The 19,800-nt window shown below is 39.8% G+C and overlaps 1 protein-coding gene across 1 annotated transcript in view; it reads right to left on the bottom strand.

Moving 5' to 3' along the window:
• The window catches only part of TPH2 (tryptophan hydroxylase 2), a 101,810-nt gene that overhangs the window by 7,170 nt on the left and 74,840 nt on the right, over positions 1 to 19,800 (bottom strand). The window contains exon 9 of the mRNA XM_002823521.4: positions 4,968 to 5,063. Within this exon, the coding sequence (XP_002823567.1) occupies positions 4,968 to 5,063 (96 nt within the window). The remainder of the gene's footprint in view (positions 1 to 4,967; positions 5,064 to 19,800) is intronic.

The raw sequence follows: 19,800 nt of genomic DNA, 5'->3' as shown, positions 1-19,800 counted from the left end.
ATGGAAATACTAATAGTCATATCTATAACCTGGGGTTGTGGTCAAAATTAAATGAGGTAATGGATGCAAAGTGCCTGGCATGGGAAGTGCTCAGTATATTTAGTTATCGTCACTAATTCAGTCCAGAGATGATGCTTTGTGTACATATGTGTTCAGTCACACTTTCCACCATTTGCGCAGCCCTTCTCCCTCAGGGGTCTGAAACCTATAGAGAATTAAACGGCCCCAGCTCTCAGGCTTTCAGGTCCTAGACTATGATGCTGCCTGCCCTGGGTTCATCAGTTTAAAATCTTCCTTCTTCCTAGACACCTGCTTTTGCAATGACAGTTATTATCTCGACTATTCTAGATGCAAACCCTGTGATCCTCACTATCTATATTAGGACTGGTTAAAGTTGGAAAAAAAAAAAAAAACTCAAGTGTGAAGTCAGGTTTGTGAATAGTTTGGGCCCTAGATTCTGAATAAGAATTTGCAAACACTCTACACTCACACCACAATCATCTTTTCCCACATCAAAAGAACAACAAATATATACATACGTGTATGTATAAATGCATTATGTGTGTATATAATATTTTTGAGCCTCCCTCAAAGGCTCATCCTGCTAAACAAGCACAATGTGACATCTATATCCCCATTGCCAAATTAGGCAATGATGCATTACACTTTTTTAAATTAGCAATTAGGCTTCACCAATTTGAATAAGCTGCAGGGTCGAGGAAACAACCTCCACCTTCAAGCAATCCTTCCACAAAAACCAAAGACAGAGTTTCCAGCTCCCAACGTCCAGCATTTACTCTGTCATTACCAACACCGCTAACTTCATGAGAAGAAAGAGCAGGAGGAAGGGACTTGAAAGCCATCTGAACAGGATAAACATGTGAGAGCTCAGCAGCAGCGAGTCCTTAACTCTAGTCACACCACTGACCAAACAGATGACATCAGAGAACCTGCAAGGCCCTTGGGCCTCTTCTATACAGACTAGCACTAATTCTGACCACCTCCAGAGTTGCTGCAAGTGGTAATAAATACAAATTGCTTGTAATAAATATAAAGCTATTCTGAGAATGCTGATTAATAGCTATATCAAGGCAACACAATAAATTTGCCATGCAAGATATCCTAAAATTAAAGCCAAAAAATAATAAGTAAATTTCTTTAAACCATCAGCTTTTTCAAAACCCAAAGAGCAAAACAGATGTGTTTATATGTAATATGTCAGCAACTACTATGGGGTGGATGCTAAAAAAAAAAAAAAAAAAATCTAATCTCTGGCCTGAAAGATATAAATATCTAGACCTTACCCTTACTCATGAAAAAGGAGTAGAAATTGCCTTTTGCTTTTGAGATGGGTTAACTTTTTGATATAAAACTCAGCCGGTTCATTGACTAGCAATCATTTCCTCACCACCTAAAGTGAACAAACTTTACTGTCACTTCTCCAAGAGAATTGGACTCAACAAAGATCCGTATCATCACTTTCTTAGAATTTCCCTACTACATTCCAAGTTCTTGAAATCTTGGACCATCAATTTTGTGTTTGTTGAACAAAATAAATGAATAAGCAAGCAAATAATATATCAAAAAATGACAGACATACGGTTAGATCAACTCGGGATAAAGAGAAAAAGTGTGAAAGGAAAGACACAAGCTAGACTGTGGGTAAGGCAATTATCCTACTTTCAACCTTTTCTTTAAAGTCAGTGTTCCAGGTGACTCAGCTCATTGTTAATTGTTCTCCACAGTGATGAAAGGTATGGAAAAGCCCCACCCAAATGCACTTTTTGGCATTCCTGTAAGTACATCACAGAACAGATCATTAGAATAAGAGAGGGGCAACCATTGCTGTGGTGGAAAAAGTAGTGTTTATGGTTATAAGATTTATGCTAACTTTTACAAGCTTTTCCATGTTTATTTTGTTTCTATCTTCAAAAAGAATAAGTATTGTCAAAAAATAAGAGGAAAAAATGAAAGTTGTCTGAACTATAGGTATACCACTTGGAAGTACTTGCCCAGCTCTAAAGAACAACATCTATGTCTCAGGAAAATTTAGCCCCCTATAGCACAAAGTATAGAATGTGTTCTGTTTAAGAAGAGAAGGTGATTGTGGATACTTATGTAAAAGTTATAAAGATGACACCAAAACCTCCAGCAATCCAATCTAAAAAGTTACAAAGATGACCCCAAAACCCTCCAGTAGCTGGGACTTACATTTGGACTGCAGTTGGAACAGCACAAAATATTTTACTGCAAAAGGTAACTGCACTCAAAACTGTAAGCTTGTTTACACAGGAATTATGATAACGCTATTAATAAAGTTACCCCTACATGGGTCCAGGACTATCATTTTTTCATTCAAATAAAGGTTAAAAGTACTCAGAAGTGCTTTGAGAGGGCTCTGGGCACTTTCACAAGCAGGGCAAGGAGAATGTGGGGGAAGAGATGCTACGGAAATCATCTTATGTTACGTATTTTCTGTGAAAAATCAGAAGATATTTCACATAGAAAGTATTTCTGAATTGTAAAAATGGTCCGGTGTAGCAATCACAGGGGTGTTGAGGTATAGAAATTTGAGAATGGAAGAATGTTAATGACTAGAGGTAATGGACCAGAGCAAGAAGGTACTCTGTGAACAATGCCCTTCTTGGTACGTATTTCTGGCTGATTTCCATTTCCAGATGATTCTGCCCACACCAGTAGGAACAAAAACAACAGATTCATCCTAGTGCTGCCCATACATGCTTCATTAACCAGACCAGAAGACCCTGTGGAAAGTCAGGGCCATGAGAGACATCTGTTTCCTTTGTTTCTGGTGTAACTTATAAACCGTCTGAGGAGGATGTAAATAGACACAGCTCAAGAGCTACATCATTTTCTGACTCTTTTGTTCAGGGAAATCAAGAAACACTCTATAGAGTGCATGCCTTTATTGGGGATATGGCATTATGCTGTTGCTGTGGGATTTGCCCACTGCACTAAGATTAACACCAAATAGATTCTTTGTTGAGAATTTAGTTTTTTAAAAAATTACCACATTACATCAGGTCATCAGGTTTTTGTTAGGTTGAATATTATTATCCCCTATTCCAGTGAACCCCAGACCATTCTTTCAATGGACCAGGCTTCAACTAGAATCTTGAGGGTCCACACATGGCTCTCCACTGACAGATCGGTGCACCCTATCCTTTCCTTATTTACCCTTTCCATTCCTCAAGAATCAGCATGGACAGCAGGGCCCTTGACAGAAAGGCTTCTCAGGCATGGCCTAATATGAGCCAGGCACATTTCTTTCATTGTCACACTTTTTGTATTATGTGATTGGTTGTTTATCTCTTGCACTAAAATGTACTGTAAACTCTTTGATGGCAGGGATCCCAGGGAGTGCAGCCTAGTGGTTAGGAGCTCAGATCCTAGAGCCTAGATGGCTGGGATTTGAGCCCAGATCAACACTTATTAACTGTGTGATCTTAGGCAAGTTCCTTAATGTCTTTATGCCTCAGTTTTCTCATCTGTGATATAAATATCCCTTATCTCATTGGGTTCTTATGAGCATTACATGGGTTATTATGTCTAAAGCACCATAAATATTGTCTATTTAAATGTTTGTTCTGGTTGTTATCATTATTTTTTTTTTTTTTTTTTTTTTTTTTTGAGGCAGAGTCTCCTCTGCTCCCAGGCTGGAATGCAGTGGCGTGATCTCGGCTCACTGAAACCTCTGCCTCCCAGGTTCAAGTGATTCTCTTGCCTCAGCCTCCTGAGTAGCTGGGATTACAGGTACCCACCATCATGCCTTGCTAATTTTTGCATTTTTGTAGAGATGGAGTTTCACCACGTTGGCCAGGCTGATCTTGAACTCCTGACCTCAGGTGATCTGCCTGCCTCAGCCTCCCAAAGTGCTGGGATTCCAAGCAGGAGCCACCTGGCCTTTCTTCTTATTCTTCATCATTATTACTTGTCTTTTTATCCCCAGTGACTGCCATAGTACATGGCACTAGGTGTTCAACCAAATGTTTGAGGAATGAATGAATGAAGTTATAAAATGACCAGACTCAATAAGACTACAATTACTTTGCATCTTTCAATAATGCAAATGGCCAAAAAGTACCAATAACTATATACTTCCCATTTATATTACATAAGAATAATCAATGCTCAAAATAAAAACTCAAGAATGATCCACAATCCTGACCTTAGTCTGAATAGTCAAAGAAAGATTTAATTATTTTCAGTACTATTCTAGATTGTGTATCACACTGCATTTAAAATTCAGCAAAACTTGCTATCCCTCCATGGTATAAATGGCAATTCTTAAACGGCCAGAATATTTAAATTATCAGAATACTCCAGGTCTCAACATTTCTGAAAAGAAAATGACCATTTTATTGTATTTTAAAACAAAAAAATGACATTCTTTAGGCATCATTACACATAATAGATACCTCTCTGATAATATACATGTTTGGTTTGTTTTTCCAAATTGTTTATGTCCACACATGTTTTAATGCACATTAATTTTGAAGAAGCTGAAACAACATCAAACTCCCTTTTAGGAAGTAGATGCTGGGGAGTCCAAAGGAGCCAGGGAGGTGATGGAAATCAGAGTAGCCAAGCCACATTCGCAAGTGAATTTCAATCAGTAGGATCGCTGTTAGCTCATGGCCCACTTTTTAGCACTAAATTTAGGCCAGCCATTTGTTACCCAAGATTTGGTCATACATTTGTCATTGCTGTTGATTTGTACATGTGGCTGCTCATCCATTTGAGTCACACCACAAACCCAGAAAGGCATGACCCAGTTTCAGAAGTGCAAAAAGTGAGGTCGGCACCCACATCCAAGGTGCCAGATCCTCTATGTTAAATACTTATGGAGTATCTGTGAGTAGAAATGCTCAGACAAACAAATCAATAATTTCCCTGACCTTGAACCAGTTTGCATGGGAAGGGTATTTTCATTCACAGCTTCATACCTTTAATTCTCCAATGGAGGAAAGGAGTCCTGCTCCATATGCCCGCAGTTGCCCTTCTTGCTTGCAAAGGCCAAACTCGATTGTGAAGAAATAGCACTGAAAAAAAATGAACACATATCCAGTGAACTGGTCAATGAGTTATTTGATAGGATAAAACGGCACCCAAAACAAAATGGTGTGCTGTGCATAATTTCTTCAATATTATCAATTTAAATACATTTAAATCAAGAACACTTATTGAAATCTATTCTCTTGCTCAACATTCTCTCCTTAGGTTGAATGTATATGAAAAAAGTATTAACTATTAAGAGTCTTATGCTTCCTGAATTCAGAAGCCCTATGAGTCAAATTACATCCCCTGCAATAATTTTAAAAACAAAAAACACAGATATAGAAATGAATAAATATATCACAATGATACCTCCATAAAAATATGCTATATATTTACCAAATTTTGTTTCTGTGACATAAATCAGTTTATGCAAATGTGGAAAAATAAGTTGGAATCCAGTAATCGCTAACTGCTTTTGGCAGTTTGTTTATTTATTCAACAAATATTTGTTGGTGCCAGTGCTTGGTAAAGAATTGTGGTAAGGAAACAAGAGAGCAACCAAGAAAGCAAGTACCTCTATATGACTACCAAATTACCAAAACCACAATATTAATATAATTTTTTAGTAAAATCTTAAATGTATATCTATGTTTGCATATGTATATGCACGTGTAGGTTTATATATGTATTTGTGTATGTACATGCTGCTCGACTTACAATAGGTTTACATTTCAATAAACCCAATAAGTTGAAAATAATATCCTAAGTTGAAAATGCATTTAATACATCTAACCTGCTGAACATCCTAGTTTAGCCTAGCCTACCTTAACAGTGCTCAGAACACTTACATTAGTCTACAGTTGAGCAAAATCATCTAACACAAAGCCTATTTCATAATAAAGTGTTGAAAAGATCGAAATTCCAAATTTGAAGTGTTTTCTACTGAATGCATGTCACTTTCACACCATCACGAAGTCAAAAAAAAAAACTGTAAGGTGATCTAATATAAATTGGAAAGCAGTGGGGTGGATGTTATACACACACACACACACACTTTATTGGCCCAAGTTTTATCAGCATCAACTACTACAACTTCCCCAGGACATTAATATCTTCAATTGCTTCTGTTGGGTTTAAGAAATCAACCTAAACAGACAGAGAAATCTCTGCACAACAAGAAGAAAAAAAAACAAAAACAAAAAACTCACAGTGCTGTTGAGAGAGGCTGAACTCACACTATTTTTGCTCTGAAAGAAAAGTGAGATGCTGACAACAAGCAATAAAAATTCCATCAAATTAGCACTGTCCTGCATTAATGATGATAGAGCACTGAAGGTGTTAAGAAAGAGAATTTAAACACTCCTGCAAAGGGGCAGAAAATAATAATTATTTCCAGCACATGGCAGTTTGCTCTATTTTTATTTGGAGGCTAAGATGTCCCTTGGTTCAGGAAGGTTATATATTTTTTTGATGTGAGGGTGATCTCTGAAGTTGAGTTTTCCAAAGCTCTGCAGCACTGAGCTGGACCCAAAGGACTGATCATTTCCAGGTCATGGAGCTTAACCTCCAGAAGTAAAGTTTTTTTTCCTGATTCACCTCCCAAAGAGGCTAAAATTATAGCCCTAGACCGGGCGTGGTGACTCACACCTGTAATCCCAGCACTTTAGGAGGCCAAAGGGATCAGATCACCTAAGGTCAGGAGTTCGAGACCAGCCTGGCCAATATGGTGAAACCCCATCTCTACTAAAAATACAAAAATTAGCTGGGCATGGTGGTGCGCCTGTAATCCTAGCTACCCAGGAGACTGAGGCAAGAGAATCATTTGAACCCAGGAGACGGAAGTTGCAGTGAGCTGAGTTCGTGCCATTGCACTCCAGCCTGTGCAACAAGAGCAAAACTCCGTCTCAAAAATAAAATAAAATAAAATAACAGCCCTTCCTACCCTCCATCACAACCTACAGCACTTACTAGCACTCCTCCTTACTCTGTTCCACCTTTTCATTCTTTCTATGAAACACTTTTTTACAAAGACTGCAATTTCCGTATGCATGATATGTGCTGCTTATCATCTATCCCCCAACACTAGACTATAAACTCCACAAAAGCAGGAATCTGTTCATTTAGGACAAGGTTTTCCAAAGTCAGCACTATTGACATTTTAGGCTACATAATTGTGGGAGTCTGTCCTGTACATTGTAGGATGTTTAGCAGCATCTCTAGCTTCTACTAACTAGGTGCCAGTAGCATCCCCACCCCCTTTGTAACAACCAAAAATGTCTTCAGACATTGGCAATGTTCCCAGGAGAACAACATCATCCTTGGTTGAGAACAACTGATCTAGACTAGTGTCTGAAAGATAACAAGAGCTCAATAAGCACTGGGTTAATAAATAAATGGTGAATGAATTAATGATCTCTAAGTTAAGCTGGCATGTGGCAGAATGACCTGGAAGAAGAAACACACAAAGGGATCCAAGTTCTAGTCTGAGCCCTGCTTCTAATTAGCTATGTGACTCCAATCCCAGGGTTGTAGTTTTCCTGCCTGTGACATCGATCCATCCATTCATTCATCTATTCTGTGACATCCATCCATTCATTCATTCACGTATTCTACAAATACTTCTTGAGCAACTATTACATGCCAGACTCTGCCCTAGATGCTAAGGATACGCAATGAACAAGGCAACAAAGCCTGTGATCCCATGAACCATATATGCTACTGGGATGAGACAGGCAATAACAAAAACAAAAATCAATAGCCAGATAATGTCAGGTGGAATACATTCTATATATAACAAAACCATATAATATGTCAAATGTTAAGCAGGGAATGTGACTATTTTAGAAAAAGAGTCAGAGACAGCTTCTGTGAAGGGGTAATGTTTAAGCTGCAAACAGCTTTAAAAGCAGCTTTTCATTAAGAAATTAAAAAGGCAGTTGTGCAAGGATATAGAGAAAATGATGTTCCTAGAAGGGGGAACAACAAGTGCAAAGACGCTGAGGCAGGAATAGATTTTTATTTCCAAGAGCAATGGAAAGTTGCTGGAGGGTTTTAGGCAGGAGAAAGATATGTACTAACTTAGCTTTCAAAAGGTCATGGAGGTACTGCATGGAAAATAGACTGTAGGGGAGCAAAAGTGAGTGGAAACAGACCAGCTAGTAGGCAGTGTCACACAAGAGTGGTCAGTGAACACGAGTATGACTTGGGCTGGGGATGGCAGGGGATTGGGAGAAGTAAATATCACAGAGCCCTTAGGAGAAGAACCAAGATAAAAAATGTAAATACATGTTGAAAAGCTAAAATACAGCCTTCAAGTATATCCTCCAAAAAATTTGCGTAATTCTGGGTGCAATGAAGGGAAGTAATCATACAGTCGTAGAATATAGCACAAACGCTTGGAAGTATCCTGGACGTTCAGCTCTCCTATTTCACCAAAAGGAAAATTCAAGTTGAGGAAGATGAAGTGATTTACCCAGGAGCAGTCTAGATGGTGACATTTAAGAGATCTAGAGCTCAGGATTTTAAGGAGTTTGACATCAACATCTGTCACATTTTAAAGTTTCTAGATAAAAAATTAATAGATGCATAATTTTCCTTCACAACCAAATAATGGAGAAATAAAAGTCTAAAATGGAGGAAAACTAGAATGTCACAGTATCTTCTTAGTGTGCCTTTGGCTGATTTTCCTAATTTATATTGCACTTACAACACCTGACATGAAATCCTTGGAGCCTTAACATTGAATATAGAAGAGCTCATGGAAAAAATGTGCTGTCAAATTCAAAAGCATCCAAAATACACATTCAGAGCCAGCTACAGGAGCATTTGGGTCAGCCTATTAAGCACATGTTTAATTTTTTTATGCTGAATCAATGCATACACAATTCATGGTCACATTTATGATCCGAACCAAAATACGCTAAGAGAGCCTCTGAAAAAATCTGGTGTGCCAGTCTTCACACAGATTTGGTAAACCATCCTAGTTTAAGGTAGGAATTAAAAGGTAGGTCTGCATCAATTCAACTAAAGATTCAAAGCTAAATCTCTCACCCAGTGTGTCTTTGGTTAATGTGCTTCTAGAATCAGAGCAACCTCAGAGGAAAAGAGCCCCTGTGCTCTTCCTTCCCATCACTTAGAATGCTCTCTGGCCCCAGACCTCATCTGGGAGTCCTTCCAGAAACTCTGGCCTTACATAGTGCCATCTGCTCATTCCCTATCTACCTTTCCCTTTGGTTTCCTGCTGTCCTCAACCAAGGAAGGTCCCTAAATGCTGTTTCTACAGCCCATTCTGTTTAGAGAATTAGACCTTTTAGTCTGAGACAGTTTTCTATTTGCAGCTCCATGTGTGGCTAACAGATAAAGAGAAATGGTAAGTTGCATCTGAAATTAAGTTCTTAGCAAAATTTGAATCACAAACTTGCTCAGGATAATTTTTCTCTTTCTGTTTTCAATACTGGTGAAGACCTCAGAACGCATAGGGCATGATCACTAATCAGGAGGAGGGGGCAACCACACATTGCTACAGTCTGGTTTTAAATGCAAAGCCTACTTAGAGTTGCACTCGATGACCCCTTGAAGACCCTTCAGAAGTTGAGGATAACTAATTGCTTCATGAACGTTTAAGAAAATATAATTTGGTTTCCTCAGAGAATTCTCCAGATGTGGATCTATAATATATTCCCTAGAGATTTACCAAATGAATAATCCTACCTATTATCAAGAAAACAAAAAAATAAAAATATGCTGAGACTTGTAAGAACACCTGTAAAAGAAAATTGCAGATTCTTGGCCACTAATGTCTTTTAAACAGAAACAAATAATAATACTAAGACTAACACCTCCCAAATTGAAGGGTATCTTTCATCAAAGCTGGTGTTCATGAATTCCAAATTTTACATACTATTAATGACATGTAATTATTTATAAATATTTTATTTGGATATAATTACATATAATCATTAAAAAACAAAACAGAAATGATAGCTCAGACCTCTTTTATGGAAGAATGGCAGAGGCATTTACATACATGCAGTCATTAAGCAGAAGAAAGTCTGAGTGACAATCTGAAATCCAAACACGCTGTGGACCCGAGCTGCAGTGAGTGCGCTTAGGAAAATGAGATAGGTCGCCCAATGCTGCCATCTTCAGATCACTACTGGTAGTACAACATTCTCGCAGCAGTTCTGGCCTAGCCAAATGGGCAGTGGCAAAAGCTTGAAGGGACCGAATCCACAGACACAGAATCACACCAGTAAAATATGTAATGGTGCCACCTGGTGATTTATAAAAGCACTCTATGCAAAACCCTTCTTATCTTTGGCATTAGGCACCTGAAGTTCTTGCTAAGGTCACAATTAAAGAGATGTATGACTTTGTCAAAGAACACTTGATGGGAAAGAAATTTACTATTCCCATTTCCCTACTGAAGGGCCCTTTTGCCTCCCTCCTCTCACTCCCTCTGCATCCCTCCTTGAAATAATTACATAGCCTCTTCCTGAGGGTCCTTGAATATTCATAAATTAGATTAAAATGATACATATAAACTTCTAGGAGGAAGCCCGAGCTGCCTACTTCTTTCACTTTCTCTAGGATATTGGCTTACACACATCATTTAAGAAATAAATTCCTGAGTAAGCAAGTGAAGAAGTGACTGAGTGATATATTTTCTCTATCGCCTTCCCTAAAAATTTGATCTTGCATATTGGTAGCATATATTTTAAAATAATCACATACATCATTCCACATCTAGAATTCCATTAACTATATATCTAGCACATAGGCAGGAAGCAAGAAGTTATCAAAGAGAACTTAAAAGGGCCCTTTTAAGATGGATTTGAGATTGGTTTGAGATGTACCAAACATAACAAAAAGTTATATGCTAAATCTGGTGTACTTCACTTATAAGATAATCCCTCAGGTCCTCAGACCCTAGTTATCTTTATCTTGTACACAGTTCTAACAAAGCTTAGTTATGTAGCTTCCAAACCCACATCCTCACTTTGGAGGAGAACAAGAAAAATATGTGCAAAAAGCAGCCCAACCCAAAAAGTTCATCAATACAATATTTGGTGTTTGAGTAAATAAACGCTCCAGATTGATGTTATCACTAAAGAACAGAATTCATCAATTATACAGAAATATCAAAATAATAGGAAAACTTAACCAGAAGAAGTCTTCCTCATTTAATAAAGTGTTCTCACATATGTTATCTTACTGCCTATTGTGAAGTAGATAGAGCACTTATTATTTCCATTTTATAGATGGGAATACTGAGACTCAAAGTTCAAGTGGTTTGCCCGGTTCCAAAACTAGTGGTTGCCAGAGCTAGGAATCACGCACAAGTTTCCCATCTACAAATCCAGCATGCTTTTCTTATCAGTAACTGCACTTATGGATACAGGGCCACTATCAGTCAGTCACACTGGCACAGCCATTCCTGTTGTTGAAATATTGAAATATTTCCAGGATGAGTGTAAATAGCTATCACCTTATGCTCCCCATGACCCCAGTCACTGACACTGCCCCATCCCTTTCTAGGTTTCATCCCCTGCACCCTCCCCACCACTGCCACTTCTTCATGATCTAGCAAATAAAGGCTCAATGTCTATAAAGCTGGGAATTCCAGGATCCTTTCAGACGCAAGTCTAGCAAGCATCTGTGCTATTAGGGGCCCACATCATAACAAAAAGATAAATCTCAGAAAAGAAGACTGTCACTCAAAGATGTTCTAACATCAGCGGCTGTAGCTTTGGTAAGTGCAGATAAAAACACATAACGCCAGGCGCGGTGGCTCACGTCTGTAATCCCAGCACTTTGGGAGGCCGAGGCCGGTGGATCACGAGGTCAGGAGATCGAGACCATCCTGGCTAACACGGTGAAACCCTGTCTTTACTAAAAATGCAAAAAATTAGCCGGGCGTGGTGGTGGGCACCTGTAGTCCCAGCTACTGAGGAGGCTGAGACAGGAGAATGGCGTGAACCCGGAAGGCGGAGCTTGCAGTGAACCGAGATCGCACCACTGCACTCCAGCCTGGGTGACAGAGCGAGACTCCATCTCAAAAAAAAAAAAAAAACACATAAAAGGGCTCTGTGGCCTACAGCCTTCCTTTCACAGTGTTTTTACTAACATTTTTCCATCTAGTTTTTGAGAAGACAACTAGTATGTCAATCTATACACTTACAAAGTTGTTGAAAGGTAAAGGCCCCTCAAGGTCTGCTCCCACTTACCCCTTTACCACCTACCCTAGCTACTAGAGTTGGAATTTTGCTATATCAAAATGTCAGTTTACAAGCAGCAAGTGTTTTCCCACCTTTAGCCAACATTCCTTAATCTTGATTAAATTGCAAATGACAATAGTACTGAAATAAGAATGAGGCTTGATAGCTAAACAAAAAGCTTTGGAATACAAGTTTTAAGGCAATAAAAATCAACATTGGGAATCAAAAAAGTGAAAACAGAGGCTGCATTGCTTAAACTATGGAGGTCCCACTGCCTCTGAAATATCTAGCCCAACATCATTCATTCAAACCTCCCACCAGACATCAATTTTTGTTGTTTCTTCAATCATTTAAACTCCAAATACTCCTAAGAATCACACATAAAGCCGAATCACACATAAAGCCAAATCACACTAAGGCATCAATGACTACCCCAATGCTTTGTTTTGCGGAGCAAGCATTCTTGAGTTAAAAATTTTTCTGGGCCGGGCACGGTGGTTCACGCCTATAATCCCAGCACTTCGGGAGGCCAAAGCCTGGCCTGAGGTCAGGAGTTTGAGACCAGCCTGGCCAACATGGGGAAACCCCATCTCTACTAAAAATACAAAAATTAGCTGAGCATGGGGACGAGTGCCTGTAATCCCAGCTACTCGGGAGGCTGAGGCAGGAGAATCACTTGAAACAGGGAGGCAGAGGTTGCAGTGAGCCAAGATCACTCCACTGCACTCCAGCCTGGGTGAGGGAGTGAGACTCCTTCTCAAAAAAAAAAAACAAAAAAAAAAATTCTGGGACTAGGCTTCAAGAGATAGCAGAAAATAGGTTTTTGCATGCTTTATTATTTTGCCCTGGGCTAGTCCTATGTAAAATGTAAATTAAGAGTGTAAAAATGCTAGAAACTTCGAGATGGAAGATGTTAGGGCTGGTCCAGAGTTCTAGTCCTCACTAACATGGTTCTGTGCAATCCTGGGGCTGCAGCTGCTCTGTAATCACAAGCCACTCATGTCACATCTTGAAGCCTCCCTTTGGCAATAGGAAGCCACTAATCAAGCATTCACAGATTTGGGAGGCAGTCATTATATAAATTCCAAGTACCACTGGTCCAAATGCCTTTCACGACTGCAGCTACACCTAGATTTCTATTCTCATATTTTACCATATACTCTCTTTGAGCCTCTCAACGAAACCCACCATTCACTGGGTTTCATAGCAAAGCTGTTGAAAAGGTGAAGACCCCTCAGGGTCCCCTCCCACTCTCACCCCTTTACCACCTACCCCAGCTACAGTGTAAAAAATTCTAGAAACTTAGAGCTGGAAGACATTAGGGCTGGTCCATAGTGATCAGTAGGTCACAACTTCATCAAACCGTATTTTTTAAATTAAATGTACTAAATTCCACTGTGCTAAGCTCTAGTTGAGATGACAAAAGTAGCTAAAGAGATGGTCTCCCTGCTCAAGAAAGGCACGATAGGGATACAGAGAGACTAATGATAATAATAAATCTCTCCTGTTTTTACTCCTACCACAAACATCTCATTCTGTCTTGAAATCATCTTTGCTTATCTGTCTCAGGATGTGAAGAATATGAAGCTTGTGTCAAATTTTGAAGGAGAAGTGGGATCTTAGAAGGACTGCAAGAAGAGAAGTTATTGGAAAAAGTAAATGGTCTAGGACATTGGCCTGAGGTATTGGGGGGGGGGGGTGATTTCAGGGAACCCAGAAGGCACGTCATAGGAAGGTGGAGGTCAGTCAAATTACAGAATGTACCAGATCACAGGCTCCACTGAGACCAGCAGAGACGGCCTCTTTTACCAGTGATTCTCCTCAAAGCAAGAGAGGGAAAAACATGTGGAGAAAAGAGAAGAGTTGGAATTTGAGAAACATCTTGTCAGCTAGAAAAAGATGACACTGAATTGTGAAAACAGCATACATTGTCTTAGGTTAAGAACAGCCATCAAATGAATTAAAATGTAAAAACCTAAGCTCTGAGGAAACATTATGGCAAACCTTGTGGAAAACTGATCATCAAATATAAGAGGGACATCCGTAGGAAGAAAAAAAAGTGTCAGCAGAAAACAACTTTTATTGAAGAATATGTCGACATAGGCGATTTTCAGCAGCACCGTTTTAGTCTGAATTTTTCTGCGTGTTTCTTAACTATTGCTTCCTATATCTTTTGGGTTGCTTTCAAGAATAAATGGATGATTGTGTTTAAGTGTACTCTGGCCATTTCAGTTTTATTGCCCCTTCCTCAGCTTATCTGGGAGCATTTTCAACTGCAAAGAAGGCCACCTGACTTCTTATTTAACACTACTTCCTATACCAGCCTCTAACGGTATTTTCTAAAATAAAAAAAAAAAAAGAAGAAACATACCCCAATCTCTTCCTTTCACTTAAGGACTAACAGGAATGTCATGCATTCATTTGACATTGGTGCCACCCAAGCAGTTGGCCCACACTTAAAACCCTAGCAAGATCCATCTAAGATACTCCCATCTCCAAGACTCAATGGTAGGTCATGACAACCATCTGGTAGCCCAGTGACAAACCTTCACGGTCTCACTGCTCTAGAGTAAAAGTCCAAACTTCTTTATGTGGCAGAAAAGGCCCTCCATGGTCTAGCCACCGCTTTCTCTCAACCTTCATTGCTCAACCCTCTTCCTCCCAATTGTCCACCCCACGGGGAACTAGTGGCAATTGCACAGACTGATCCTGCTCTCTGCAGATTCCACCTGGGCCTTTGCACACTGTGTTCTCTCTGCTTGGAATGCTCTTGTCATTGCCGAGCCCCTTTGTCCGATTCCTGTCCATCTGGCAGTTTAGGTGGCCCTCCTCCCATCCCCAAGGTAGCCCATACGAATCCACACAGAAACTGCCAGTCTTCCTGCCTGTCCTCTCCACTAGACCATGAGCTTCCTGGAATCAGGAAGAGGGTCTGACTTTTGTTGTTGTTGTTGTTGTTGTTGTTGTTGTTGAATTCCTGCTCTCCATCATCCTGCCTGACATGCGGAAGGTACTCAGCAAATAGTTAAGGCAGAAAGAAAGGAAGAGAGGGAGGGAGGAAATAGATAAGCAAGAAGAGTTGTCCTGCAGGCCATGCCAACAGAGTCAATGCCAGCCTTCTGAGTGAGTCATTACTAACCTCAGCCAATTTTCCAGTATTACAGACTTTGTAAAAGTCTACAGTAGCCATCAAAGTGGTTTTCACTTATAGGTTTAGAAATAGGTCTGCTCTTTGACCTCTCTCTCTACTCCCTTTAAGCAATAGCCAGTGGTCCCCAAGTCAGTGAAGAAGGGTGGAACCAGCCTCCTTGCCACAGTCAGGCCCTAAGACACCACAGGCCTTTTGGAGCATGGATGAAGGTTGGTTGGCAGGTAGTTCCTATAGAAGTTAGGCAGCAGTTTTGTAGTTAAGTGGTTTCTGGTCTCCTTCATTACAAGTAGCAACTCTGAAGACCCATTGATTCTGACATCTGGATTCTCATCCAAAAATGTCAAGGGGAAAGTTTTTTCAGTTTGCTGCTTTTGAAGGTTGTAGCCAACTGGAGACTTGCCAGGGAAAATGCTAGAGAATGGACAAGTTTGTAACAGATCCAAGCTCCAAAGTGCCTCACAGCCCAACCTGCTCAGAATTAGCAGCTACGAGGAATTTCTATCAGCATCACTGACCAGACCTTCATTTAGCAGATGATGAAACACAAGATCAGACAGATGCTATTTTTTCTTGGAGATGAATCTGTGAGATGTCCATCCATCCAATTCTGTTTTTTACAAAATTCCATGGCTCTTTAAAAATTGGTTTTATTAATACAAACAGGCTTATTTTATTCCTTCTGGACCTGCAGGTATTTTGCGTGTCACAAATCAAATGCTAGTTTTATATTCAGCAGTCTCACTCATTGGACCTTAGAAATAGTGCATGAGCCTCAGTGCAACATCTCCATAACAAAGCAATTGACAGAGTTTGGCTCTTCTTTTAAAGCAATTCCATCTTTTTCCAAATGACCCTTTGCTGAACTTACATAACTAGCTACCTTGAAATAGCTAAACTTCACTGTGAAGACATGGACACACACACACAGGTACACATCATTTTCATATCAGGTGCATGGATCAGCATTCCATTTATATATGTGCTTAATCTACTTTGCACAGAAGACCTGCTTAAGCAAATGCTATAGCTTTGGCAGTCCCCAGGAACTGACTTTTATAATCTAAGCAATTCTGAGCTCCTTGAAAAAGAAGAAAACTGATGAGCGCATTCTCAGCCATTCATCCTTTGGCATGCCCTAAAATGTTCTGCATCAAATCACACATTCTCCCCAGACGTGGTGATTTTAAAGGTCAGCTCTCGAATGCTAGTATGAAAAATGAGGTTTTTACTGACTCCCACATGAGCTGTGGGTAGTCACCACTGCCTTTTAGAGGGTCGTTTTATTTTTATTCCTGCATTACTAAAAGCAACACCCTCCTAGACGTTAGGTCTAAGGAGCTTGCACTTTCTCGCCTATTTCTTTCCAGGCAAAACAGAGAATCCTGGAAGATGATTTCATGTCTGAAAACTGACGAGAAAGGTATGTTTGGCAGGGAGAGTCATTCTTGCCACTCCATTGCACTGAGCAGTCTTCTATTTTAAGTTTTTATTAATGAAGTCATGTTTCTTTTCTAGTCACTAACCATCACCACTAGCATCATCATCTCTCATACTCAGAGTTGACACCAAGCATCTATATGTGTAAATGGGGCTGAAAAGATATACCTGTGAACTGGGGTCCCTGTCACATTGAGGGTCTTTTAGTAATTGAACCTCTAGAAGGCATTTAAGCTCAGTTGAGCTCACCTATCTCTAATAATAATCACTGCCAGTTACTGAAGCCTGCACTCCACCAGACACAGTGTTAAGCACTTTACATCATATTCACAACAACCCTGAGAGGCAGACATTATGAAAGTGATGTAATGTGGTAGTTTGAGCATTGACTTTGGAGTGAGAGACCGAGGTTCAAGGGCATGCTCTGCCATTTACTTGCCCTTGGAGATGTTATCTAACCATTCTGAGTTTTAGGTCCCCTGTGTGTAAAATGGAGAAAATAAAATAACTACTACTTATTGAAGTGTTATTATTTGCCAGTGCTAAATCCCCCATTTCAAAGATGGGGAAACTGAGACGCAGCTTGAGTAACTTCTGCAAATTTAAGGGCAATAGAAGTAGATTGGAATCAAGTGCGCCCAACCCCCAAAGACTATGCTGTTTTTACCATACCACACTATCCTCCTTCTGTCCCCAGAGTGACTGAACATTACAGGCCCCCAGAATTGATGTTTACATCATGCTCTTGATAGTTGAGCTTGGTGTGTGCCAGAAAAGACAGGGGTCTGTCTAGCTTTCCTGCAGCCATTCTGCCATGTCCTGCCCTGGGGTAGGTGCCTTCATTTCCTCTGTGACTCCTGGATATCCCAAGAAACATAACACAGGCCTGTTGAAAGCCAATGAAGAACACACACTATAAACAAGTCACAAAAGGAAGACTAGTCCTCTTGGTCTCACCATTTGGAAATGGCACTCCAATTAGCACTGCTCAAGAGAGCTGAGATTACAATCAATGAGGCTAGTTTGGAAATATAATAAGTTGTGTCTCTATTAAAAAGCCATATTACAAAGCACAAAACAAAATACTATGTAATATTACAGCATTCTACTTATGTTTGCATTATTTGATGGACACAAAATTAATTTGGTAAAGGATAGTGAAAATTCATGAGACAATAAAGGATGATGACTTGAAATATTTCTGGTGTCTCATGACAAGTTATTTTGCCAACTTATTCTCTGGCTTTGGCTACCAAGAGAGCTGGTAGCCAGAATGACAATCCCTCTCTTCTCTTTCCCTTCCCCTAATCAATCAGTAGAGGCAGGACAGGCAGGTGATTGAAGATGAAGTTCCACTTCCCAGTGGAGGATCATGAACCCCATCTAAGGGAACAACAGCAACTCAGCTCTGATCAGTTGGCCACTAGTATAAAGCAATCTGACTGCCAGAGAAGCTGGTTTTGTTTTTGTTTCTGTTTTTGTTTTTCAGAGAAGCTAAGAATCTGGGTGTCATGTGATATCCTCTGATGTGTAAATATAGGCAATTTTTTACACTATAAGCAAGATGCAGGCATACACTCACACACACACACGCACACTGCTCAGATATTAGCCAGACCAGAAGATGCTGCTTTGTAATCCCTTTTTTAGAGGATTGCATGATTTAAAGACCCTGAAATCCACTTTGTAGCAACAAATTGGCTCTCCAGGACAATGAACAAGGGCTTCTGCTGTCTCACCTGGTCACAACTTACCCTAACACCCTAAACTCCTGAGAAGTAGTTTGCTAGACTGGACCAGGACTCAGAAAACTAATGACTCAGTCCCTGCCATTATTCTGCGTTATGGTCTTACACACAACCTTTAATTTGTCTGAGCCTCCCTTTATTCACCTATAAAACGGGGATTCCTTTCCTCACCAAAGTTGTATTAAGCACAAAATGTGCGTGCAGCATCATGTGAATGAATACCAGGACTGTGTTAAGGGATGAGTACTGCCTCCCTTGAAGTGCCATTGTGAGACTCACATGAATGAACATATGTCAGATGCTAAATAAACGTAAGAGCTATAACTCAGGTTAAGATTCCCTGCTCTGGGACAATAAGGAACAGCATTATCTGTGTGGCTGGCTCATCCCATCTCAGGATTCTGATTCTGCAAAGAAATTACATTCTGATTAGGCAAGCATGGGCTTAATTACAGGTCAACAGTTTCTGAATCTCAGTCTAAGGAGTTTTCCAATGTAGAGATAGCCCATTAGATGCAAAAGTTTCCTGAAGTATTAACATCTATTCTACCAGTAAGCATATGTAACAGCAAATTAAAATTTACCAATTTGACTGCTGAGAGAAGCCTCCCCTCAGGAAGCCACCTTTGATCAGCCATCTTGCTCCTTGAACCTGACGTGAGTGCCCGCCTTCTTCTATCTTTGCCTTCACAAGCTATAAAGCTCCTGTTCACTTATCTATATCCCTCGGTAGACTGTAAGCTCCCCAAAAGTAGGACTAGCTGTTTAACAATTGAATTACTAAGTCCTGACACATAGTAGTTGCTCAGTAAATATTACTTAATGAATAAATGAATGGGCCATAACTGATTCTATCAGCGCTGTGGAAAAGATATTTAGTAGGAATACAATAAGAGTGTGTCTTTGCTAGAACACCTTTCCAAAGAAGCAAAATCCGATGCCCTTACCTTGCCTATTATACCGTTGGCTTTTTTCTTGGAAGAACTAAGACTCTTTAACTAGATTTGAAAGAGGAAAAAGTGAACAGCCAAAAAAAAAAGTTTTTGTGAGAGCTAAACAATTAAATGTTTCTAAAGCATGTCATTTTAAGGTACATCCCCTTGTTTTATTACAGAGAACTTTTAAACTTTTCTAGTTAGACACTAACATAGGACCCCTGTGTACAAACATGAAGAGATATCCAAAACACATCAAAACTAGAGCAAACAACATCTTTTGGAACTCTTAC

Source organism: Pongo abelii, chromosome 10 (assembly GCF_028885655.2).
Source record: "Pongo abelii isolate AG06213 chromosome 10, NHGRI_mPonAbe1-v2.0_pri, whole genome shotgun sequence".
Taxonomy (NCBI): domain Eukaryota; kingdom Metazoa; phylum Chordata; class Mammalia; order Primates; family Hominidae; genus Pongo; species Pongo abelii.
Note: the sequence above shows the minus strand (reverse complement) of the source record. Positions and strands in the feature narration are given on the sequence as shown.